Consider the following 27,324-nt stretch of genomic DNA (forward strand, 5'->3'; position numbering starts at 1 on the left):
TAAGTCAAAATTGGTCAAATAAGTCACTACAACTTAATTAAAAGCAATCTTTTTAAGCAGGTTTGTTTTAAACTGCTAACACTGAGCCCCATGACCTCAGATGAAGACCTCCCCCTTCCTCCCCATGTGTTTAATAGTTTATGACATTCAACAAAATCACTTCATTATTAGAATTTTGATAAAAATGCACTACCATCAAAAACAGAGTGGTTCAGTAAACAATTTGAGGGAGACAAAAGAAAAATGTGAATAGTGAAACATGGAGTGACAAGCATTATGTTTCTGTGTGCATGTCCATGGAACACCAAAAACAGATAAATAAAAAGTATGCATTCCTTATCATGCAATATACAGATTTTAATGGATCTATATTCACAGGAAACATGATCAGAAGTAGGGTAACGAATAATGGGGAAACGCCTCACTGAGATTTTCAGGGAATACATCCAAACTTTTTTTTCTGTTGACATTCCTTAGTTACAGCTGATTACCTGTATCTTCAGACTTCTACTGGAGAGAGGATTTCATGGAATGGTCGAACTGACATTCAGGTCACAGACATCAATAGATTTGTAGCACTTTATCCATTTTATCTCGCACACGCACGCACACACTCACACGCACACACTTTGTGATTACATGAAGAGACACTTCCCAATCTGTTCTCAGCTTGCTACTCTGAAATTAGTTTGTGCAGCCAGAGGTTGTGACTTGAGACATAACAATACACACGCTGCACACGTCTTAGAGGATGCCATTTCTTTTGAACTGGCCGTTAATGCTAAGGATGAAATGTCAATGCACATATAGTGGCAAGGCAGTTACTGAGGGGAGCACTGGGGTTTAGTGTGTGTAGTTCTATCTAGCTGCATGTGGCATAGGCGCAAAGGTATTTTGAAGACAAGCAACAAGTGGAAGCCATGATGTTGAATACAGACTGAAAGAAACCAAACCACTGCCCACTGTTGTTCAGTAAGTGGATATGAAGACCACTGTTAAAAAAAGCCGATTGGTTTAGAAGTCAGTCATTCATAAGATTGTCATTTTTGACCTTTTCAAGAAAGAAGGAAGGACCATGACGGAACATGGAAAATTCTTTTTATGTCAATAATCATCAAATTTGATGAGGAAAATAAGGGCCTTCAGTACCATCGTTGGTTCACAGAAAAAAAAACAATGTCCTTCGGTGTCGGAACAGATTACCATATTCTATACAACCATCCTGTACGTGAGTTGAAGAAGAGGCTGAAAAAGGCAGCAAACTATCTTCTGATTAAGTAGAAAACTCACATTAGGTTGTACACTTTGCCTCTGGTACCATGATTTTTTCAAATGTTATCATTTACTGATTATAGAAAGGGATTTGAACATTAAATTAAGGGGCAAACTGCTGTATAGCACAGATGGATTCTGGAGTAGCTATATGGAACATGTTGGGCGTTATAAAATTTTCAGGAAAAGCTGGAGTAAGTTTGACTGCAGTGTTGGGATATAGAGCAAAACCAATTTTCTCCTGTACAAATCACACATAGAATAGATTCAGCTAACAATGCACTCTGAGCCTTATCACAGGCGAAAAAGGGCAGCAGTTCCCCAATTGGACCCATGCCTTCACAAAAGCTTTAGTTTCATCTTAGCACTATTCTTTCAGCAGTGATCAGGTGTCAGATCTTCCCTGGGCACAAAGTCAGTGAAGAGGGAGCGGGATTGAGCCCAACTAAGAACATTCTGAGTCATGGTCCCCAGGCGCAAATAAAAGAGCAGCACACTGTTTTGGAAGGTGAAAGGAAAGAGCAAAACAAAGGCGCATACAGGCATCAGACAAATAAAATAAAAATTGGAAAAAAAAACTTAAAAAGGAAACAAAACACAAAAATCAAAAACAGAGACAAAATAACAGTTAAAAACAATTTTAACATCAACAGTATAAGTCCAGTTATAATTTTACTTAACATGACTGTTAAGGACTAACTTGTCAACAGGGTGAGGGTACAGCCAGAATCAATTACAAAGTCAGAAGCGGGTTGTTGAAAACCAGAACATAAAAATGAAAGTGCATTATAGAGAAGATGGAGCAAGTACACATTGAGTCTGTAAAACAACACAGAGTGTCAGGAGTGACTACAAAGCTCAGAATGCAGTGGAACAACAGAGTAGAAGGCAAGGGGGTGGGGGGAATCTTGCAAATTTCAGGACTAATAAATAGGGCGATACTGGAAGTGCCAGCCGCAGTGTTTCATTAACATGATTATGTTGTGTTTTGATGGAGGAGGGTATAGTGTGGGGGATCATGGTGAACCCCAGAGCTACCCTGGGCAAAATCAGCACTGTGAGAAGGTTTGCTTGATCTCATCCAACACATTCCCAAGAAGCGCTGGCTCGTCACATTTAGCGTCAATGGAAACGGTGGGACCGGACTGAGAGAGAGACAGAAAAAGGATGAAGGAGAGAAAGCTTATGTTACAATCTGAAAACACGTTTTGTTTTTTCAGTGTTATTAACTAGTGCAGCTTTGAAATATTTGGAAGCAAAGTTTAAGGTGAACTCACGGTTTTAACCAGCAGACATACATGGTGACCCTGGATAGACCTGCTGTACATTGAGGCACAGGCATCGATCCTCTCCACAACTAAACACACACACACACACACACACACACACATCAATTTCACTATAACGCACTCCTGCATCTAAAATATGAATCAAGATCAGCGTTGTAATTCATTCTTGCTTTGCATATAATTTCAATGTATAGTTACATTTTATAAACTAAAATGTTGTAATGAAGGCCTCCTAAAAACAGCTTTTGCAAAACCAAACATGCAAACTTAATCCGCTTGCTATCGTTAGCATTTAGCTCTTAGATACAAGCATTCAAACAGGTAGCCTGAGTGGTAGAGGCAAAAAAAAAAAACAAGCGAGTTGCAGAATATATTACATTCATCTTTGGCAGGTCATCGGGAGAAATGGGATCAAGCTCATAAGAAGGTCTATAATACATCTTGATTTCATGGAGCTGCTGAAATCGTACCAGAGAAGTGGTGATGGAAGCAGATCCTGGCCAGTAGATGGTGAAAGGGCATACTGACTCCTTCCAGGCGAACAGAGCTGCCCTTCAGGTCCCCAGACTCTAACAGCTTTGCAAATGCATCACTAGGGAGAGAAAACATAAAATTATTTCCAAATAGAAAACGAATGGCTGAGACCTAAAAAAACAAACTTAATCCTGGCTGGATTTTTAAATCTACAAACTTTTTTTAATGCAATCCATTTCTGTGTTATAACCACAAAGTATACATGATACCATTTACACAAGAAATGTGAACATATAATTGAAAGATTTAGGTACATTTACAATAGCCTTTGCTGCCCAGATTTAGTCTTACTTCTGTTGTATAGAGATGATCCGAAATGACAAGGAAAAATAAATTTAGTCACTGGTACATGAAAAAGCTAGTATTAACTTTTCCTTGCTGTCCCCATAAGGCAGGGGTCAGGAACCTTTTTGACTGGGAGAGCCATAAAAGCCATAGCGCACATCCAAATGCAAATTCCTCTGTCCACATAGCCCGGAGTACACGGTAATCATAGTCTTTTTTTTTTTCTTTTTACCATCTTTTCCGTAATGAGGGTTGATGCGGATAAACTAGTTGGCTATCTGATAGCCATACGCCATCACCAGAAGAGCCATATATGGCTTGCGAGCCATAGGTACCCGACCACTGCAATAACGTCTCACCTGTAACATGGGGTTGTGATTAGGTATGAGGTGCAGGTAAAGTGCAGTTTGAAATCCAGTTTTTCATGAGTTGAGGAATCCTCATTCTGTGCAAAATGAAAACAGCAGCAGCATATGAAGATAGAAAACTATCAATATACAAACACGGTTCTTAAGTTTGCTGATCTGAAAAAATACATATTTGTTTAAAGAGTTGTCTTACACACTTGTTTACCACTGTGGAAATAGTTCAGGTAGCAAGTTGGGAGAAATTACCTGGTAGAAGTCACTGAAATAACTTTTTCCATTTTTTTTGGGCTACGTTTCTAAACAAACTGACAAAGACCAAGATCTCCATTGATAAAGTGTACTTTTTTCTACCAACCTTCACAATAAAGGTAAGTGTTCCCTTCAGCTTTTGTGGCATGATGATGCTCTGAACGGTGAACACAAACCGAGCTTCATTGGACACCCCTGGAGCAGAGAAAGTTCAGGAGATGTAACTTAACTTCCAAACCAAATTGAAATGTCATCGCTAAGTCATCAACGAGATTCCAGTTGATGTAAGTACAATCACAAGATCAGAGATAACTGCATATTCAAAGTCCGTTAAAAGAAGATTCATTTGCATTTTTACGAATAAAGCTAAATACACATTACACAGATAATCACTGACCGGGTGGGAGCTGGAAGGGCACAGTGAGGCCATCGTGTGGACCAGACCCTTCTGGCCTCTGAAGTTTTGAGTTGAGAGAGTCCAGGACATTGAACTCCATTGATTTAAGGAAACTGTCACACTTGTTCTCAAAAATAACAGACACCACAACCTGGCTTCCATCTTGCAGGTTTCCCTGGATATCATAAACCTTAGTGACAAAGAGAGAATTTTTTTTAATTTGTTAATTTGATATGTTATCAGTATATATATAAATATATGTATTGGAGAAGGCTGAGCTGTCACAGGCCCCACCTTACATTTTAGAAATTGAACATTTTATTAGTGCATAATGTAAACACATCAAGCTCAAAACCAACACCAGAAATAACAGCTTATATGAACCAAATAAGTACAGTAAAGGGAAAAAGGACACAAAGATTTTTAGAAAATTATATAGCACAATTCTGCTGGAGAAATAAGTTTGGGAATTATTTTGGGCGAGGCTTTAAGAATTGCATCGATTCTCAGAGCCTGCCTCCATGAAAAGAAACAAGAAAGCTTGAAAACACATCTAAGAAAGATTTTGAATATAATTCTGCCTTTGGCAGAACTTTAACCAGTACCTGGTCAGCATCTTCGACCATCTTTGAAGAGAGGGAGAGAAAAAGGTGAAATCTGTATACAGCGTACTATTCATGAAATAGTTGTCTGAGATGACCAGCACGTCAATTTAAAATCGCACAAGTGTTACAAAATAACCGCCTTACCTGCAATCGCTTATCCAAATATCATTACAGAGCTTGCAACACAATAAAGGAACATTCAGGTGTGTATGAAAGAAGTTTATGTAACTGGCTTGACCTCATCCACCTTTTTTAATTCTTATTTTTAATTTTATTAATGTTTTGAGTACCCAGATACAGTTATGGCCTCCTCTTGTGTATCAAGAGGTCGCTATGCTTTGGAGCTTTAGAGGTTGTCATATCACACTGTCCATTCCCCCCCTGGACAGAATCTGAAGTTAAAAAATAAGGGTGAGATTATTATGACAAATGCCATACAATCGGTTGGAAAATGTTTAAAAATACACAAAGTCAATAAGTTTGAATTTTCCTCTATGTACTTAGGGTTGGTTTTAAGGGGAATATATTGAAACTTTTCATATAAATCATTATTTAAAAAAGTCCACTGAGATTAAAGGATTAGGAATGTAATTTTGCCATGGAGATGGCAGCCGATGTAGTCACAGTGCATCATTGACCTGTGTATAAAATGGGTAGCTGAAACAAAAGCACAGTTCTTTTGAAAGTGAACTTCTGTTGTGTTCAATGATTTTTATGGTCATTCCATTCTTATTAGAATGTAATGACATTTGTTTCTTGAGGCCCAGTGGACAGCCAGTAGCAGTAATTCATGAAAAAAAGAAAGTTGTATCTCATTTGTAGAGGATTTCTTCTATTTGTTGATTCAACTTTGTACATCAGCTACAATTACAATACTCTGGTCAATCAGTACAGGATTGAATATAATGAACACAATTCAATCAACTGGCCACAGAAACATGACACTGTGAGATACAAGTTTTCATAGAGTGGCGTTAAAGCCTGGATTTTTACAACAGAAGCAACAGCCACTGGGTCGATGGAATGTACATGAAAGGCTAAATGAAGGGTAAAACTGTTAAAATTATCATCACAGCCTATTACCTCCCAAGATAAAAGTCTCCTCCTCAGCTGTAACCTGATTGCCATTACTCACCATCTTGATATAGGAGTTCTCAGCCAGTAGGCAGTAATTGGACATGGGCTAAAAGGAGAGGAGAGCAGCAATGAGATGAGGTATTGTTTTGCCACTTGGAATGCAAACTTGGAACTGGAGCCGCTGCTATGGGGATTTAGATTGTCTTTTTGTAACTGGTAGCACAGGTTCAAGCTTCAAAATATATAGGAAGCACAAACCAAAATTATTAGCACCATAACAGAGACATTTCTGTGATGTTCACCGTCTTACTTGAGAGGACTTTAGTATTACTCATAACCATGGATACAAAAAAAGAGGAGGTCCAATGTATTGATAAATGTATTGATATGTACGAATATATACTATATACTGTCAAACCAGCTGTAGAGCACATGCTTGTTGATGCATAATATGAAATGTTGGTACCTGTGATACCCAGTATTGATATGCGATGCAGTAAGGGACTGTGTATTACATCTTCTTCTCTTTTCGGCTTTTCCCTTCAGGGGTTGCCACAGTAAATCAACCTTCTAAATCTAACCCAATTCTCTGTATCCTCCTCTCTCACACCAACTACCTTCATGTCCTCTCTCACTACATCCATTAATCTTCTCTTTGGTCTTCCTCTTGACCTCCTGCCCGGCACTTCCTATCCCAGCATCCGTCTACCAATATATTCACCATCCCTCCTCTGCACATGACCGAACCATCTCAGTCTGGCTTCTCTGAACTTCTCTCCAATATTATGTAATCTTCAAAATGCAACTACATGTTCACTGACAAGAGTCTTGAGCAGAATTAAGTAAAACAACACTATGTGTAAGCCTGCACAGGAGCTCTGAATTCAAAGACTGTCTGAGGAAATGTTTTATGGTCTACATTTAGCATAATATTATTAATAGTTTTTAAGTCGATGAATCGTTTTCCTCTCAACAGCAGAATTATACAGTGAAAAATATTTACAGAAGTATGAAATAAGTCCTACTTAAAAATTGATGTCACTGTCAACAACGTCCACAAGTTATGCACCAAATCAATTTTTCAGGTCCACCTTGTATTTGCATAATCTGACACATGACAATCACTGACCGGCAAAGGCTCCTCCTCCTCCACAGTGCCGTTCTGCACTGAACCCTCTGCGCCTTCGTCACTGTGGTGGTGATGGTGATGATGTTTCTTCTTCTTTTTCTTCTCCTTCTCCTCTTTCTCTTTTTTCTGCTTTTTCTTCTTGTGTTTAGAGGATTTCTTTAAATGTATAAGACAGAAGAGAAAAGAATCTGTCAGCTATACGTCTTGCAACCTCTACAAATCTTCAGTCCACTGAATGAGGGAATGAACAAAGAGGCTGGCATTAGCATGAGGCTAATAAGTAAGAAAACATGGGACTCCGAAATATTCCTCAACAACATTTTCAGGGCAAGAAAAATCTCTGGCCTGTGAGCCAAATTTCAAATAGACAATCACTATATCAATGTTGACTCACCGACTCCTCCATTTCAGTTTCCTTTGGCTCATCAGGCTCTGAGTCCGGTGCAGTGACAGAGGCTGCCTCAGCCACTACTTCTGCAGCCACTTCCTATTCACACAAGTGCAGACACAAAGACATGCATTAGCACAGAGCGTGTATATGTGTGTCATTGGGGATAAATTGTTAGTTAGTTCTCTCAGGTATTCATGATGTATTCAACCACTAAACTCATTCTGTGACACCTAAATGACTGAAAGCAAAATGAGCTAAATAAATCAAACCAAATCACTGATTGATCCATTGACTGCAATATCTATGTTTAGAAATGTTTGATTTACATGCTTGCTCCCACACTGACTTCTGTTCTTCTCATTTAACTGTCTTCAGATCCAATCTGAATTATCTACTTTGATAAAAAAATATTGCATTGTATTTGAAAAAAGGAAAACAAAATGTTAATGTTACACAAAAAATGTGAGGCCATGCTTCTAGAATTGTGACCTTGAAATTTAAAGCTCTCGATTGCAAGGCAACCTTTAACACTACTGTCTTTAAAAGTTAAATAGATGTTTTTGGTTATTTGTTCCCGTTAAATTGTTTTTCTGCAAAAAGTCTACCTTATCAAAATTTAAAATCTGCAGATGCAGTTTCTTGATGTTTCATAATTCTTTTCCCTCACAGCCTTGCTGTCATACTGCACATTTTGGTTGAGCATGACAGCGATCAGCTCTTCATAAAGTAATAGATATGTGATCCCAGGTAGTACAAAGTAGGTTATCTGCAAGCATATACTTTAGAACACTTCACATAGGGCTACTTATAGTAAAATAAAACCCTACACAATCTGCCACAATACTCAACCACACTTGTAATTTTTGAAAATATTGTCCCTCTTTTACTGCATTTCAGACGGACAAAAGAGCCGATGGAAACAAATATATAAACACAACATTAAAAGAAATCATTCAATGTGGACACATGGGGATGCAGAGCCGACACAAACCTAAGGTAGTGGGCTTGGCCAGAGTTCATGGAACCTTATAGGATACTCAATGCCTTACCGCCACTATTATTACAAACAGTATTACAGCAAATGTTTCATCACTGTCACCTTCAGAATAACCCAACATGTAGAGGGCTAAAGAAGTGGCAGGGGGCAAAAGGAAAATGGCAATGCGACTCACTCACTCACTCACTCACTCACTCACTCACTCACTCAAACCAGTGGGCTGGTGAATGACAGAAGAAAGTAGTAGGTGACCTGCAAAGGAGCAAGTTGTGTCAAAATGCTGTGGCATGGAAAATGTGAAGATTTTTTTGTCAACCAAGATTAAATAAAAACTGAATTTATAAAAAAAAAAAAAAAAAAAAAACAAAGTAGAATACGAAAACATAAAGTCATGAAAAATTGCTAAGTAAAACAGAGAAATGAGGGGAAGAGCGTAGGGTATGACTCAACCTGGGTGTTAGAGGGCACTGGAGCATTTGCGAGCCAGAAATCCAGATCCAAAACCTAGAGGAGGCAGGGGGGGAGAGGAGTTCGAGGAGGTGAGAGGTTGAGGGCCAAACAGGATTACGGAGCTTTCTAAGATTCATGAAAATGAATCCAGAGATTACACTGTTCCATTTCATGAATAAATAAAGGATTTGGCAGGTCTAAGCAGTCAAGTCAACAGAAACTGATACTTAAACTGAAACTTAAACACCAGCTGATTAAATATAGAGGCACAGAGGAAGCAATAGCCCTTAATGAAGGAAAAGGTGATGAAGCCTACAAATATTAAAAAAAAACTTTTCCAACTGACTGTAATGTAAAACTAAATATAAAGAATGTATATTTTCAAGTCCCCTCTAAAGCACTTCCTAAACACAGAACACAAATTCCCCTTGGTGCAAACAATAACACAAGTATGATAAGTCAAACAGCAGAAAACAGTATTTATGGAAAATCGGGAAATTGGCCACATTTTTAAGACAAAATTCCAGGTTTGAGGTTTATCAATATTTCAAAAATGTGCATTTTTTTCAACTTATTTAAAACCAAGCACCGGAACAGGAGGTAGGAGTAATTTTGATCACACATTTGCATCTTTGGATCATCTCTTTGTAAATTGTGGCTGAAAGCTGGTCTCCCAGCAGGCTGAGACCAGAATTATTTGACCAGGTAATAAAAAGCTTGTGCTCAAAAATGCTGTGCATCTTGCAAAAAATATCAGCCTAAGGCTGTGGAGAATAGCATTATCTGTGATTTTCACAATGTTTCATTCATCAACTACTGATTTCAAATTATTATATATAGTTGGGCCCAGAAATATTTGGACGGTGACAAAAGTTTTGCTATTTTAGCTGTTTATGAAAACATATTCAGGATACAATTACAAAATGGATATGGGCTTAAAGTGCAGCTGTCTCAGGTTTAATTTGAGAGTATTCACATCCAAATTTGGAGCATGGGTTTAGGAACTACAGGTCTTTAATATGGAGCCGCCTCTTTGACAATGAACCAAAAGTGATTGGATAATTGACTCAGAACGCTGCAAAAAATAAGGCTCCTCCCTCTATCACCTGGCATCAATTAAGCAGTTAAAAGGTCTGGAGTTGATTCCAGGTGTGGCGTTTGCATTTGGAAGCTGTTGCTGTGAACACACAACATGCGGCCAAAGGAGTTCTCAAAAAGAGAGGTGAAACAGACCATCCTGAGACTGAAAAAAAGAAGAAATCCATCAGAGAGATAGCAGAAATGTTAGAAGTGGCCAAATCAATAGTTTGGTATATTCTGAGAAAAAAAGAGGGCACTGGTGAGCAAGGAAACTCAAAAAGGCCTGGACATCCACAGAAGACAACAGTGGTGGATGACAGCAGAATCCTTTCCATGGTGAAGAAAACCCTTTTACAACATCCACTCAAGTGAAGAATACTCTGCGGGAAGTAGGTGTATCAATATCTAAGTCTACCATAAAGAGAAGACTTCATGAGAGTAAATACAAAGGATTCACCACAAGGTGCAAACCATTAATTAGTCTCAAAAATAGAAAGGCCATAACAGACTTTGCCAAAAAAGACCAGAAGAAGCCAGCCCAGTTCTGGAACAGCATTCTTTGGGCAGATGAGACTAAGATCAACCTGTACCAGAATTATGGGTGGAAAAAACTTTGGAGAAGAACTGGAACAGCTCATGATCCAAAGCACACCACATCTCCTGTAACACATGGTGGAGGCAGTGTGATGGCATGGGACTGCATGGCTTGCAGTGGCACTGGGTCACTTGTATTTATTGATGATGTGAACAAAGACAGAAGCAGACGGATAAATTCTCATTTGTATATTGGTATACTTTCTGTTCAGATTCAGTCAAATCCAGCAAAGTTAATTGGACCACGCTTCACATTACAGACGGACAATGATCCAAAACATACTGCAAAAGCAACCCGGGAGATTTTTTTTTAAAGCAAAGAAGCAGAATATTCTGCAATGGCCGAGTCAATCACCAGATCTCAACCCAATCAAGCGTGCATTTCACTTGCTTAAGACAAAACTTAAGGCAGAAAGACCCACTAACAAGCAACAACTTGTTTGGCGGCTGCAGTAAAGGGCTGACAAAGCATCACAATGGAGGGAACCCAGCATTTGATGATGTCCATAGGTTCCAGACTTCAGGCAGTTGTTGCCTGCAAAGGATTCTCAACAACATATTGAAAAGTAACATTTTACTTGGGCTTATGTTTATTTGTCCAATTACTTTTGAGCCCCTGGAACGAGGAACGTTTGTACAAAAATAGCTATAATTCCTACATGTTTAATCACATATTTTTGTTCAACCCCTTGAGTTAAACCTTAAAGTCTGCACTTCAATTCTGTTGTAGTTGTTTCATTTCAAATCCAATGTAGTGGCATGCATAGCCAAAATCATGAAGATTGTGTCACTGTCAAATATTTCTGGACCTAACTGTGTACTTATTTGTATTTTCAATTTAATGAAACACCCTCCTTTTTATTTTGCCAGATATTTTCAGTAATTGAGCTCTATGGTGTACCTCTATTTCTCTGTATTAAGCCAGAAACTGACTTATTCATTGACAGGTTGAGCAACCACAAGAATTGGAGGGGTAAAGGAAGACTTCATTTCAAGGCAGAACAAAATGTACATAGAGAACGGCTCTATTTTTATTTAAACGTGTATCGGTGTAAGAGTCCTTCCGCTTTAAGAAAGGTGCTAATAAAATGTATCAATATGATTATTATCTACATATGCAACATACCACTAAGCCCAAAGTCAATGAATGTGACTAAATAAGCATGTAAGAGGATTTTTTTTTCCTAAATTGTTAATCTTAAGTATAACAAAATTCCGGATACTGAGCAGCATACCTCAGTGGTGGTTGAACTGGGAGGCTGTGCTACCTCAGTAGCTTCTTCTGATTGGGCCGCTGGCTCGTCTTCCTGTTCTCCAAGTAGATCCATCCTCTTTTCTTCAGGTTTGTGTTTTTTCTTTTTCTTTTCTTCTTTGCCCTTCTGCAAAGTGAAAAAAAAACAATTCAGCTCAACGAAACAGATTCATTATATCAAGGCACTGCTACACTCTCCAGGAAGAATAAGGAAAACTCATAACTTAGACTGAAGAGTGTGTGTCCAAGAAGACATGAAGAGACCTTTCTTTTCCCTTAACAGAATTTAAACTCACCTTCCTATCTCTTTCTTTATCCTTCTTCTTCTCCTTCTTTTCCTTGTGACTTTTTTTCTTGGGCTCCTGTGATGTGCCACTTTCTGCATGTCCGTCTTCTGCTGGGCTTTTTGGAGCTTCTGTTGCACGATGTGACCTAACTGGTAGCTTCTCGCTGTCTGCAAGGGGCCTAGATGACAACAGTGTACCGATAAACCATTTGGTGATTTTAGACCATCCCCCACCTAATGGAATATTACAAAAAAAACACTCTACTCATGGTTATCTCTAACATAAAACACTGTAAAACAGACACAAAGCTAAAGATTTTAAAGTGCAGCAATTCATCAAAGTCAAGCATACTAAGCAGCAGCCACAACTTCTTCAAGGCATTGACCAAAGCCATTCCACTGGAGTGGCTCTTTACATCCCACCTACTGCAGCCCCCTGCTGGCCAGTCATAATACAAGGTTTTCAAGAAGCATGCACTATTTGGATTTTAAAGCTTTATTTTGTTGTTTTTAATGGGTTTTAATTTAACTTGAGGACCTTTGGTTTAAATGTGCATTTTTCAAAATGATTATGTGCACACATTAGGTTAACACAAATGTTAAAAATTTTATTCTGATTTTTCCCCCAGGAACTGTAGTTTCTACAACCTGTCTACAATTTGAATTTGAACAGCATTAAAACCTTGTGCCATTCTTATTGAGGGAAATTATAGTGATGAGAAAACAATTACCCTCTGGGAGCTTCCTCACAATAGATAAACAGTATCTTAGATTAGACGGTGCAGCTTCATTAAGTTACAAAAAAAACGATGACAACATATTTCATATTTTAATCTGAAATTAACGGCTAGATAATAGAAGAGTCTAAATTTCTACCCTCAAGTGGACAGATAAAAGCATCTCAAGGATTTGATTTCTTTCACCTTATCTGCTCCAGATTCTTTGAAAATCTATATTTTTATCAATTACAGTAGTCATGTGTACTCAGAGATCACTTATCTGAAACCTCAATTTAACTTTCAAATGGTTCAAAATGTGCAATTTTTGTGTGCACTTTTACCCCTATCAAGCACAGGCACATATAAACCTGAAAAAGGAAATTAAAAGGTAAGGCATATCTATTAAGTTCAACTGATGGTGAGTCTGGAAACTAGAACAGATTTCTGAAAAGCACAAAAAGGCTGAATGTTTGCTAAAAAGTTAGAAGTACAGTTCTCGAGGCCTACTAAAAGAGATGAGGAGTGAAAGATTGAGTCCTGAGAACATCAGCGGCAACACATTATGGTATTTTTCTTTAAAGTCTTTTTTTGTGTAAGTAATAATAAGTATTTTCTGTTTCAGGTTAATAAAAATATTACATCGACAAGTCATTCATCAGTACTACATGTGCAGCTGATATTGTCAAGCTTTAGAGTTTAAGAGAGGTAAGACAGAGGGGATACTGAACATTAGCCATGGCTACGGATGAAAAGTACAAGATACGAGGAACAAACAGCAAAAGGAGCAACGCAGCTTCTGAAGATTTCAAATGAACAAAGGAAACAGCAATGTTAGTGAGAGGAGCAAGACAATTATCTGGGGCCAGAGAAAGTGCAACAATCCATGTACAAGTCAGAGAGCAGGTCCGATGGCTGGGGTGCTACTCACCTGCGCCCAGCCATTTCCACCAAGCTGACCAGACAAAGAGGCAGTGTGTGGTGTGTGTATGCATAGAAAAGAGGAAGCAGAGAGCAAATCGCCATAAATATGGGTGAGGAGAAAAAACAGAGGGCATCATCTGCGGCCATACAGCTGAAGAAATGCCAAACACTAAGAATTACTCAATTACTCAACTTAAGAAAATTGTATTGTAATTTATAGTGTAGGTTCAATTTCAAAGTGCCCCTGGGGTTACTCTGGGTTGAAACTCTTGAGTTACCACAATTGACTGATTTGCTTAAATCATGCAGGTAAAGGGTGCAAAGTGGGGGATTCTATATTCAGCAAATTTAGCTAGCGGGTTCCAAATTCACAAAAAGTCATATTTGATAAAATGATATAGACTCACTTGTCCAGGTCAATGTCCAGGGCTTTATGGGGATCATTGGGGTCTTTGTCATCATCATCACTGGGTAAGGCATTCTAGAGGAAAATGTGTGAACAATACCCATTTTTAAAATTACTTTAAAAATCACTCTAGAATCACAGAGGATATTGGATGAGATAATTGCTTCTGGAAAAAAATGATAGTAGCGATTCATTTTGACTAAACACTGGGTCATTCAATCATTTGCATAAGGGAACATTTCTATGCTGGGACAAAAATAATAAGAGTGATCTATATACTGGATCATTTAATAAAAGGTATTCTTAACTGTACAGGTGTTTTTAATGATGAAAAAAATTGAAAATCAAAAAGTCAAAAGTATGTTTTGATGGGATTTAAGGATAGTTCAATTGTTCTTTTATATACTTATATACATTTATACACTTACCTCTGGCATTTCCTCTGTAACAATATCAACCATGTGCGCTGGTGTAATGTCCTCCTCACTCTCGGGACCAGAATCATGCTTCTTTCCTCGTCCACTGCGCTTTTCTTTCCTCTTCTTCTTCTCTTTTTTCTTCTTTTCTGCCCTCTCTTTCTGCCGACGTTCCTCCTCCAGCTTCACATACTGGTCAGACATAGGCAGACCTTTGGAGATTGAGAGAAACCCAATTGTGAAATGATGAAAAAGAAATTCACTTAAAAATGAAGACAAGTATAAAACAAAATAAGAATATTAAACAAAAGGAAAGATTAAAGTAAAAAGACAGAGAAAACCAGTGTTAAGTCACAAATAGGCCCCATTTTCTTCAAGGATTTATAGTATAGCTTTTAGTCAGATGAAGTTAATGTAAACATGTGATTTTTAAAATGTATTAAATAAATTAGAATATATAAGAGTTTTGTGGTCATATTGGGACAATGACTACCACCTGGGACTTTAAGAGGCACACTAAGGTCAATCTGTACGACTGGAATATGCTCCACTCCGGGGGCATCCTGGTACACCTGTACAGAGGACATACTCACTTGTAACAATGACTTGCACACATTTAACAACAAATAAAGAACTTTGATCTTTATTTAGCAAAGCCCTAGTTTACTATCTAGACTTGAAACCAGCAATTTATTTTGCAAAACATTAGAGCCAAGAGGTTATTGATAATCACACCTTCTGGGAGGATGGGGAGGCCTTGATGTAGAATGGGTTGTTGGCTTGCTCCTGTTTCCTGGCTTCCCTCCTCTGGGAATGGAGAAAAACAGTATGATAATTATTTATGAAACCATAAGTAACTTACATGTTATCAGAGAAAAGGGAAGAAAGATGTTAGTCATAGAAGATCTAAGTGTCGGTAACTTGAATAACACATTTTAAACGTTTCCATTTCATATGTACATCTTGGACTTGTAAAATGCTTAAACATTAGTTTAAGCAAAACAATTCTTTTAATTCAAAGCAGATATAAATGTGTCAAAAGTGTTACGCATTATCTCAACTACATTGCTATAGACTGGAAATATAAATGAAACAGCGTGTGCTCAATCCAGCTAAACTATAATAATCCACCAGCATACCCTTGCAAGTTCCTTTTCATCCACCTCTGTGTGACGGGGGCGGGAGTGTTTGGGCTCCTCCTTGGCAAAAATAGCCTTGGGCTGTTCATCCTCAGACTCACTCTCAGATGGAGGCTCATTGATCCAGGCATCCAAGTCCAGACTAAAACAAACAAACACTCTTGTCACAATTTCGATCTCAGTGACTCAAATAATTTAAATCATTCTATTAGTCAATCTTATCTGCACATTGTAATTTCAATGACAATTAACTCACCCTTCAGGAACAGGCACTTTCTTCTGAGCCTTTGGAGCAACAGGGTTGAGCTCCCCAGCAAATAGGGCACTGACTTCTTCTGCTACTTCTACTTCTTTCTGCTGTAGTTTCTGAATGTACTTGACAAGCTGTAGGATGCAAGATGCCTAAACACATGACAGAAGGTAAGTCAGAAAAAGATAAAACAATCAGGCTTTTTGAATGTGTCAGTGTATATAGTTTGGAAGTAAAGGAGTTTTAGAATAGCATAGTTAACATCTTGATTATAGTCTGTGAAACAGAAATTGAACATGATGATTAGAGAGCATGTCCAGTGACACTCCTCTGCAATCTTACCCTTTCCTGCACTTCCAAGTTGGCGCTTTGAACAAACAAAGGCAGACGGTCTATCATCAGCTGGCTGGTTTCCTGAGCAGTAGTGCTGTCTGTGTCCCCATTTTGGCTCTTCAGCACTGTGGCAAACAGCTTGGCTGCATTCTGTACATATACTGCCTGGATATGGCCTGGTAGAGTGGCCACCTTTGGCCTCAACATGGCTTCCAGTGTCTGCATTGGATTCTCTAGGTGTCTAGGGAGAGGAGAGAGATGTACAGGATTATGCACGATAGCACTAAATTCTAATGACATGAAAGTCAAAAAATTGCATCATTTCTAATTGTGCACAAGTTACTGAAATAAAGCAGTCCCTGCCTTTTTGTAACCTGGGCCTAGACTCACAACATTTGAGAGTAAGGGCTGACAAAATGAATTAATTGGACCTCATCCCATGGGGGTACCTTGATCGCCAAAATATGTGATTGACAAACTTAACAGTGTAGAGCAAGCACATCCCACCACAGCGGCACGTATTGTACACACCGTTTTCATTCAGACACCACTATATGACATTTCCATGTGTGTTTTACCTCTATCATACAAACTGTTAATGTCCCTGCATTAACAGTTTGTATGATAGAGGTAAAACTACAAATGTTTCTTTGACAATGGATGATCAAATAGTGAAGTCTGGAGCCTCATCATCATCAGGTTAGATAAATAGCTAGTATATTGCAGGTGGATGGGATGCTCTATTTTTGTCCATTTCAGCTTCATGAACATCAGTTTGAGGACTGCTTACCCTGAGTGGAATGATCCAAAGAGGGAGGTTCAAGCTGTGACTGTGTCTGTGTTTAGCATGGATACTTTGTGTCATTTCAGATGCCAATTATTAAAGCATAGGGAAAATGTTCACTAAAATTGCTACTTGTAGGAATATAACTGAACCCTTTTACATTATTTTCCTATGTCTTGTGACCATTGCTAGAAATGAAAAAAATTATCTCCAGATGCCTTCTGGCTTTACAAAAAGTGGATTTCCACTCACTTTCCAATCTGGAAATTATTGTTGACATGGCTTTGATCGTATTACCTTATCTGAGGGTTCCTACATGAAGCCTCCTGGATTTAATGTCTTTTGTTTAGGTGATGCATTGTAAACTGTATTTCAACATACTTCTTGCTTAATATAAACATAAATTTAAGGAAAATTATACTGTACTTACTCTGAAAACTCTCCGCAGATCCAGGCTGCAGCATACAAAACTTCACAGATGCCGTTTCGCTGCATGTTCCCAGTCAACAAGTGGGCATTGTCCAGCAAAGTGGCCATCTGGGCAACAGCAAAGGCCCGGATGGCTTTGACCCGAATAGCAACATCAAGCATCTGAGAAGCAATCAGGTGGCCATGCCTTGTGCCCTCTAATCGAGTCAGCTCCACCAAAATACTGATGTACCTGTCAAGAAAACGGACGTATACAATGTCACAAAGAAGAAGGCAGAATCAAATAAATAAATACAAATTAGGAATAGATGTAAAACAGACCATTCAAAGTTTGTGATGTACTGGTAGTTGCTCTGGCTACAGATGTCAATGATCTTGGTGAGCAACTCATCCCTGTATGTGGTTCCTTCTGCTTTATCCACATGCAGCATTAGCTTCTTTACAATCTCCATCAAGTTCTTCTTGGAAACCTACAGACAGAAGACAGGGTCTTCAGATCAGAAAAATGCACACTGAAGTAGGAAAACCAGAGTCTTTACAAATCCCTTTCTTTGCTTGACAAATGCCAACTTTAATCCTCATATCATCTTGGATTATTAAATCATATAATGGCATTAGTGTGAACCTACTTAGTGTTCTACAGTGGTTTGCGTCTTGTCCAAGCCATCTTGGCAGGAAACTCTTATTTGACAACAATGTTCAACACAATAAACAACTGCCTTATGTTAGTTAGCTCAAGGCATAACTTAAGGAGTAAATGAGAAAAAATACAACATTTCTGTAAGAACTGGCATCTGGAATAGCATACAATCTTGTAATTTCAGCAATAAAAAAAAAACATGACACTTATATATTTTATATACAAGACTGTGCTCCATACCATGCCATAGAGAAGATCTAAAGCTCTCAGACGGATTGACTCGTCTTTGTCATCCAGACACTGGAGGATGAGATCCTTATGACTCTGCACCGACTTGGGATGGGTCTTCAGGATTTTTGACATGGCCAGGAGGCCCAGGTATTTCACTAAATGAGCAAATACACATACATACATTTTCACAGTACATAATAAAACAAATGATGACACATAACTAAATGGTTACCCATCCTACAAGCCCTTATGCTGTATAATAATAATCTGGTATCATACAATACAACCCATTGCAGTATAGTAATTATGAACAAAAAGGTTTTAATACTCAAAAATCTTATCATCCTTACGTCAAGATTAGATTCTAGGCAATTCAGACTGTTCCCTCATTCCCCTATTTCAGAATTTTATATGATTCACAATAAGTATAAGAATATGCATAAACAAAATGACACAAAGAACCAGAGCGATGGAAGACACACAAACACATATGCACAAGACGACACATATATTGCAGTTTTGATTAGTTTTCTGTTGTAACACAGAGCTTTTACTCTTCACATTCTTAAAATTCTGAAACGTGCTGAATCGTTCTTATTTTGCAGATATTTTAACCTAGCAGAGACAAACAGCTATAAAATTCCTCCCTCTCTCAGGGTTGTGTTGACTCTGTCCACTGCACTGAACACATTCCAGAAATGACCAGCAGCGTCAGTGCAACTGCAAAAAAACAGAGATTGCCACAACACTGGCACATCTATTTTAATTGTGAACAAGTGATATCAGTGGCCACTCAAAATTGGAGAACAAAATCCTGTACGCCTCAGTTTCACATTCTTCTCTACTCATACCAAATCTAAGTTGCATTGTATTTCATGGGATGTTCAAGATAACTCGAATGACTGCCGGCAGTCAGCTCCACTTGGTGGATCATAAGTTAGCCAATGTAAAATAGAATGTGCAGTCCTCTTGCACTGTAAGTGATTGCATAACTTTGATGAGTTTTAAAACTGAGCTTACAACAAGTGGCTGGTTATGTTTTTGATATAAACTGTTTTTGTGTGACAAATGTTAATTGAATTCATGCCTTTGTAAATCCTCAGTGACAACTACTGGGAATGTATTTGGGTTCGAGTTATCCAGAGTTAGAGGATGGGTGGTCCTCATTATTGACATCTACAGGGGTGGACTACTACTCCATAGTTGAAAAATGCAGACAATGAGAAAATGACACACTGCAGGCATTGACAGAGGGCTCACAGTTCTGGTCCGAGTCTTCAATTAAGATTCGCAGTTTCTGGACACAGAGCTGTAAAAAAAAAAAGGAGAGAAGGGAAACAAAAAAGCCATTAACAGCACTGAAAACCTCTCCTTAACAGTTTCATCCTTGCAGTAATGAAGCCATTCCAAAGTAACAAAAAAGTGACAAACAAATAAGGGGAAAGGGGCTTTGTCTATGCTCAATTGCCCAAAATGAATTTCACACTTAAGTCAAAAGTCACCAGCACAGAAAGAAAGGAAAGAGCTTTGTGGTTTTTACTGGCCTTTCTGACAGTTGTTCTGACATTGAAATGTGAGAACACAGACTCAGGAACAGAAGAAAAACAGGTGGAAGCATGCATTGTGATTCAAGTGATGTGAAAAAGATTATAGTCAACTTTTACAATTGGTAAAAGGAGGTATGGAAGTCTAAGGCTTACCTGGATACTAGCACTGTGGTTTGGCATCCCAGATGACAAGGAAATCAACACTGTAAAGCAACATCAAGAAACAATTACATCTAAATGTGACTTGGTTGAAGTGGGGGAAAATAAATAAATAAAGAAATAAGATTCTGAATTTATAAAAAAAATATATATATATATATATATATATATATATATATATATATATATATACACATATATTCACAAGACCTTGTGAATAGTACTCCGGACTCATTTGATACAGACATTAAAATGTACATTTTAATTCTAACTATGAATTCAGGACTAATTTATTACATGATTGCAATGTTTATCAAATTTCTGAATACATAGATAAAAATGTTTTAACCAGCAACATCTAAATGCAATTTTATAAAAGCATTATTAAGTAAATTTTCCTAATTTGGACTCAAATTTTAAATAAGTCTTTAATTCTTACAGAATAACTGTACTGACCTGCAATTACAGTGTTGACACATTCATATAGCAAAGACATGGCAGAAGTACTGTGAGGAAAAAACAAAGATAAGAAACAAAAACGAAGCAGGTCAGTGATATTCTGGACACCATTTTCCAGTAGTAAGAAGCACATTAGGAGAGATTTCATCCCACCTGTGAATCAAGTTTGTAAGAGGCTCGATCAACTTCTTCCCCAAACGTGGTTCCAGTGGTGTGAGTGCCCCAAACTGTAGAGCAAGGAGGAGATATGCTTTTGTGAACTAAATGACTTAATTTAAGTCGGTGAGGCTGAGACCTACTCAACATTATCACTACTGAAAAACATATTTGCAAAATATGTTTATTTTTTTTAGTTTTTTTTGTAAATAGCTGAAAGACTAGCAGATTGAGGTCAGGTATAACAGTCTGACTGCTACATTAAAAAAAGCAACCTGCAGACTTACCAGCTTGATTATCTTGATCAGAACCCAGTTATTAGTTGACGATGTCATGAGTTTAAAGAAAAGAGGAGCCAGAGACAGGTAATTCTTCGGATTTCTCCGTGCCAACTCACAAATAACATTTACTGCAGCAGACTGGACACCTAGAGAGAAGAATAGACGATTAACAACGAGAATTATGCATCTTGCGTTTTAATATTAATACTAAATCAGCAACTACCACCCTCCTCACACACAGAAAATAAGTGCAACCCCACAGCACACAGTCACAAGTAGTAAAATACATTTAAAATTAATATTTTTGTCAATTTAATAGAAAGTATACTGTGAACTGTTAATCTCCAATGCAACGCTAACAGGAGTACGAACAAGTCTTCCCTTATCGCAATATAGTTGGATGATCAATTGATGAGTGAGAAACCCTTTCCCAGAGAGGATCAACATTAACATCAAAGGATAAATGGCACATCTAGAAATAGCACTGTATTCTTCATAGCGAGAAGCCCTGGGGAAGCAGAATGAATGTAGTGGTTTTCTTAATACCTGGGTCTGGGTCTTCAAGTTTCTCTTTGAGTCTAGGGAAGGCAGGCCGCAGGGATTCAGGGTATTTCAGAAATACCTTGTACATAATCAGCACAGCTTTCTTCCTTATGTAAGGTTTAGTGTGAGACATCTAGTTTAGATAAACAGCAAAGAAAAGAGGTGTCATTAAAAAAAATATATACTAAAAACATCATATTACAAAGAAGCATACTGGAGTTTATTCATACTTTTGTAAACCGTCTTGGGGTTTCCATGACTCACCAGTGTCATGATGTCATTTGCCAGATCACGAGCAAGGTCAGGGGTCACAAAACAAGACAGGCCAGTGAGGGCAACACCTGTGTCATACTGGTTGGGACTACTGAGATCCTGATGGAAAAAAAAGAAAAGATTAAAATCAATAAGTACGTAAGTCATAGAGGGTTAGCTGACAGAGAGGAGCAAAACAGACTCAAGAGCACGGGTGGTGAGCGTGTCACTAACCTTTCGGATCTGATTGGTTGTCAGCATGATGACATCAGTGCTCTCGTGAAAGCACTGCGAGGCAGCCAGGTAGCCAATTCTCTAGAAAGGGAGAAGAGCTGTGTTTTAAAAGAACATTAGGTTTTCATTAAACTATTTTAATTATGTAGGTTCATGAGAGCTAAATAGCGCTTTCATAGATTTTTTTCATTTCACTAAGTACTCTCCATATGCTCTGTTACCTAAGAGCTCTGATGCTACAGAAATAAATGAAATGCCCCTATAAATAATTCAAAAATTTTATCCAAAGGGTTTTCATCTTAAAATACAGCACAGTAAAAATAATAACATCACACCCATTAGAACCGGTATGGATACCACATGTACCTTGTATGTGAACTTGGAGGAGCTCATGACTTCAACAATGTTGAAAGCTGCCCAGCTGACATCATAGCCCAGCATCTGAAGCTGTTACACAATAAAAAGAGAGACAAAAGTGATGCAGTGGCTAAAGGGAGGAGCCTCTAAGCAATCCCCTGAGTGCATGGAGAAGCTTGCTGTGTTGAGATAAAAGCTTTAAAAAAGGAGCAGATTCCAGTTACAACCATCTGGTGTTGTCAATTGTAGACCTAGGCGATAAAAAGACATCGAGATGTGTATAGGAACATATGAGTGTGTTTTCTAAAAGTGAAGAGGGTAGTTTTACTTTGCAAGTCCATCTGAAAACCAGGCTCTGACTGAACACAATATTCTACAATGGCTGAATTCTGTGTGTAAATGTGTTTTTGGATCACTTACGCAGTTATTAGATTCAGTTTCCGCAGGGATTTTCTTCTACTGCTATTCATTTTTAAGGGACTTCATTTTAGTCACCTATATGCATCTTATTGGGTCGTTATTTGGGTCGTTAAAAGTTTTTGTTAATCTTCGGTCTTCAATAGTGAGCGATTACCATTCTGCCACAATTGGAGTAAAACTCTTAAGCATAATTTTAGTCAATTGTGTGTGAAACCAACCAGATAGTTGTGTGTTTCCATACAAAAGAACAAACTCACAATTTGTCTGGAAATCTGCTGATTCAAGAAGACAGTTAACAGGTGGCGGGTGCAAAGGGAGCTTACATAGGTGAGCTTGCACACAGCATTGGCTTTGACAGCGATGTTGTCCTGCTTGAGCTCTTGTTTGATTTCATCGATGCATGTGGAAATATACTTGGCCTGCGGGCAGACAAAGGACAGCACAAATACCAGATTAGATTAAGTTGAGTGATGTGCATTGTGTGTGGCTGCTCGTGAACAGGACAGCACAGTGGTGCACTGATATTTAGCATTTCTACCCAACAGCTTGAAGGCACCCAGTTCAGTTCAAGCTGAGATCTTACTGTGTTAAAAGTTTGCATGTTCTCTGGTGTGACTTTGCTATATAAGAAACCAGTCAGCAGAAGTAGAATTTATTGTTGAAATATCTCAAATTCAATTATCTTGAGCAGTGATTAAAGTATCAAGGCTTGAACTCTGTCTGAATCCAGATGACAGGACACTTGCAGACACTACAAGAAGCATGGTATAGAGAAACATGCAATTACCAATGGCTGCACGAAACCTGATTCATTAGTTCATGAGGAACTTGAGATGAATTTCTACAGATTTCCAGAGCCAGTTAAGAGCAGTCAAAATTAGAGCAGAATAAAAACTAGTATAATCTTTCAGCTGAGGATGCTAGGATGTTTGTCTTCTCAGAATAAGGAATAAGATATAAACAAGAACTTTGAATTCTATTCAAAAAGCTAAAAACTGCTGAGCCTGCATTTGAAACAGTTACATTTACGCTAATCCCATCTGTGCTATAAGAATAATTGTTATATTTTGGTAAAATTTAAGTCACATTATTCAAACTTTTACCAGGTTCCTTGAGTGAAGACCGAATGAATCAAAAAGGCCACATCATACTTTGCCTTGAAAAAACAAGTTTTGTTTTTAACATTTATGTTCTCAGTGTTTGTTATACAGAAAAAGTATTTTCAAATTTTTATCTATTCTGGGCAGATGTTATCAAAGTGTTTTCTTTTTAGTTTATCCTACAGCTGCTTGTTAATAAACATGTCTGGGTGCCATGTTCCCAAATGAGCTGAAAGTCAAGTAATTTAGGTTTTTGAATTTGTAAAAAGGAGAAGACACAATGAAAATACGACTTATGTAACCTGATAAGGACACGATAATTCCAAAATAAAGTAGCAACCAAATCCGTTAAATGTGATATTGTATAATAATTAAAAATGATCTCAAGTGAGTGGGCTACTTCTGCCTTCTTGGGTTTTTCTTTTGCCAAAGTCGTCTCTGGAAACACTTTCTGGATAGCAAGGCAAACATCAGTTTTCTTTGGTTTGACCACAATGAAGTTAAATAATGCTGAGATAAAAATCCAAATAGGCCTTTATCTGAACTGTCAGGGAATTCAAAATGCTTGTTTATAAACTCCGTAAGAAGTTTGAAAAAGGCATGAAAAAAAATTCCCCTGCTCCATCAAAATACTGTTGAAACCATTCCTTTATCACTTTGCTCCTTTCTGCACCTCATAAATTCTGCAGGGAGGTCCCCTTTTGTGGTCATTATGGCAGTAACCTCTTGGATTCTGCCATCAGCTGGTCCCTGGTGTAAATCAGCAGACTTGCTATAGAATTGCAATGTAATACAGTATCTGTCAAAGGTCCCTCCACACACATCAACTAAATGAAGATGAATTAAAAAAAAAAAAAAATTCATTCAACAAATGTATGAAGACCTGAGCTTGACCAAAAAGTAGAGTGAGCAGTGAACTGTTGTTATGGAGCAACCTTGCTAAACATAACACATATAGCTCTGTAGTGTGAGAGTGTGCTGGTCATGTGTGTGCAGTCATGAGACAGCACAGTGACAGGAGGAAGCTTAGAGTGTGGGGAGGGGACTTAGCTCTGCTGCTACTCCAGAGAAACAGACAAGCAGGGATTCAACACCAAATCGCCAGACACAGTGTAACCATTACACTCAATGACCAATTCAGGACTAGAAATAACTGAAATAGTTGACAGAGCCAGCACAGGCAAATTTCTAATGCAGAATGACAAAGAGGATACACTAAGAGTCCACTGATAGTTGAAACAAACTATTTCTACACTTATTCTTTTAGTTAATGCCAGTTAAATAATAATGAGAAAAATAGAAACAATAGTTTACTATGCATCCAAGGACTTCCTCTAAGTGGAACTTCTGTTCAAAGACCATAAACACGGTGAAAATGATTTAACATTGTGAGGAGTCAGTAGGCACATGAAAAACAAATAACAGTGCATGAGTAACTGTATGCTGGTCAGGAAAAAGTCAACACACAGAGGATATTAATTTTTCAGCAAGCCATTCAATGTTGGCAGGGCAACCACCACCACCTTATCTGAGCTTGCCAAGGTTGGGTTACCATTGAAAGCAACCCCAGACCATGGGCTGAATCAAAAGATCAAACACCAATGGCCCAGAACAATAGGGATACAATTAGGTGCTTGTTTGTAAATACAAAAGCAGAGACAAAAAAAAAAACATGAAATAGATGGACACATCTAACTAGGATTGACTAACTAACGGTATGCTTGAATATTTGTTTCCTGACAAGACTGGAAGCAGAACAAATCTGCCACATTGGAAGAGAAATCATCTCTGAAAAGACGCTTAGACATATTGCCTCCAAATTTCACACCTAAGCTATGCAGTTAGACAGGTGCACAACAGCTCTATGAAACAGCACCATTCATGGCACCCCCACCCTTTCACCCCACACACGGCTTTGCACTTCAACAAGAACAAGGTGAAGCAAAACCAACACATCGTCAAGTTAACGAGAAAGATAAAAGAGGTGTTGGCTATCCAGGGTCACATCCCTCCCACACAGGTCTGAGACAGCGGTGAGCAGACAGGGATGAGCTCACATATAGATGCTGATGGGATGTTCAAAATGAGCTGCTGGCTCATTTCCCGGCTTTGTGAAATACGCCTTTATGCTGGGTTTATCTGAGTGGCCGCACCTGCTTATGCAGGCTAAACGTGCGCGATCATAACGAATTTTCACCATCAGAGCATCCCATGGTTATACTCAGCGGCGGAGCGGTTCTTGTTTCGAAATAAATGAGGGAAAGTCCGGCGGACTCAAGACATTTGGAAAGTAGAAATGTTTAGAAGTCAATACAGTAGTGTCTTTCTGTAAAAGACAATTTTAACCACCAAGACCGATTTTTAGAGGTAACCGCGAGTAAGAGTGTTAATAGCAGCAGCACAGCTCGACGTTATCCATCGCTGCGCCGGAGAGAGATCACCTGGTTTATTGTGATTAACTAGGTCGATGAGCCGTTTCCTCTTACTTACTGACAGTTAGCAAAGTTAGCGGTTTGTCTAACAACCGGTAAATGTATATTAACTTCAATTCTTTAATTCTCTTATGGTGTGAGTCGTCGCCGGTATACACTAGAATTCAGTCTCCTGTACAAGGCTGTGCAAGGAATGTTTAGATTAGTCATACGTGTTAGCTAGCGAGGGATATCACCGAGAGGACGCTAACGTTAGCCGGGCAGCCAGCCTAATGTCAATTTACCTAGCTAGCAAGTAAAAGATAGAGGTGGCGGACTATGAGCTCACTTTAAAACATTCACAAGTCTTTATTTGTAAATCCTCCGGGCGGCATTAGCTTGTTGAGCGGTTTACCTCGTCTTCCTTATGGTTCCTGATGCCACGTACTAAATCCTGGAGATTTTTATCGAACATCCGATCGATGCTCCCTTTGACAATTTTCAAAGCCATGGCTGACTGTGACTTGTACCGCTTCTGTCCTGCGGGGCCGAGCGCCTTGCAGAGGTCTAGAAGGTGCCAACCGACCCGCTGAAGCGTCTCTCATCCACCCGGTTACCGTACGTGTACCACCCGCAGCTATTTACCAAGCCCTGGCTGATGAAGCTGAGGCCAGTCAGCCGTCCCGTGCCGTGCAGAGACGCTGGCAAAAGCTCAGTGGAGGAAATGGCTGACAAAATGGCGTCTAAAGTCAGCTGACTTGAGTATAATGCGAGATGCTCATGTGGGAATCAGTGGAATTAAAGGTCTAGTCCTCCTTGAAAGGTACTTGCACAACAGATGAAATGCAAATAGCTAAATATCTGCTGCATTACACTTTGTTC

The 27,324-nt window shown here is 38.6% G+C and overlaps 1 protein-coding gene across 15 annotated transcripts; it reads right to left on the reverse strand.

Annotated features, from left to right (window-relative positions):
* Positions 1 to 1,323: 1,323 nt before the first annotated feature.
* ap3d1 (adaptor related protein complex 3 subunit delta 1) lies at positions 1,324 to 27,179 on the reverse strand. Of its 15 annotated transcripts, none has more exons than XM_086161145.1 (35): positions 26,858 to 27,179; positions 23,255 to 23,350; positions 22,521 to 22,601; positions 22,155 to 22,235; positions 21,933 to 22,040; positions 21,672 to 21,801; positions 21,132 to 21,271; positions 20,842 to 20,915; positions 20,686 to 20,735; positions 20,224 to 20,273; positions 19,784 to 19,832; positions 18,533 to 18,678; positions 17,974 to 18,122; positions 17,654 to 17,884; positions 16,449 to 16,680; positions 16,113 to 16,258; positions 15,857 to 15,998; positions 15,453 to 15,524; positions 15,214 to 15,289; positions 14,730 to 14,929; positions 14,303 to 14,376; positions 13,903 to 13,926; positions 12,266 to 12,434; positions 11,953 to 12,096; positions 9,044 to 9,097; positions 7,600 to 7,692; positions 7,206 to 7,361; positions 6,135 to 6,182; positions 5,000 to 5,020; positions 4,395 to 4,584; positions 4,104 to 4,192; positions 3,740 to 3,825; positions 3,032 to 3,153; positions 2,550 to 2,629; positions 1,324 to 2,417 (listed from the first exon to the last, which is right to left on the reverse strand). In XM_086161145.1, exons 1-35 carry the CDS (start codon positions 26,951 to 26,953, stop codon positions 2,322 to 2,324), a joined length of 3,795 nt encoding a protein of 1,264 aa, XP_086017271.1. In that variant the 5' UTR covers positions 26,954 to 27,179; the 3' UTR covers positions 1,324 to 2,321. The 15 variants fall into 15 exon arrangements, with proteins under 15 accessions (XP_086017271.1, XP_086017270.1, XP_086017275.1 ...); XM_086161144.1 differs by having other exon boundaries at positions 15,211 to 15,289; XM_086161149.1 differs by lacking the exon at positions 13,903 to 13,926.
* Positions 27,180 to 27,324: the final 145 nt, after the last annotated feature.

The sequence above is a fragment of the Fistularia commersonii genome, chromosome 16, assembly GCF_037954325.1.
Source record: "Fistularia commersonii isolate RoL2024-O1a breed Wild chromosome 16, RoL_Fcom_v1.0, whole genome shotgun sequence".
NCBI lineage: Eukaryota > Metazoa > Chordata > Actinopteri > Syngnathiformes > Fistulariidae > Fistularia > Fistularia commersonii.

What these genes read in the sequence shown, in the direction of transcription:
- ap3d1 (XM_086161144.1), bottom strand. Translation starts at nt 26,953, where the DNA reads ATGGCTTTGAAAATTGTCAAAGGGAGCATCGATCGGATGTTCGATAAA. An exon ending in ACTTGGAAGTGCAGGAAAGG is followed by an intron (nt 16,259 to 16,448) that starts GTAAGATTGCAG and finishes TCATGTGTTTAG; the next exon opens with GCATCTTGCATCCTACAGCT. An exon ending in TTACAGAGGAAATGCCAGAG is followed by an intron (nt 14,377 to 14,729) that starts GTAAGTGTATAA and finishes ATTTTCCTCTAG; the next exon opens with AATGCCTTACCCAGTGATGA.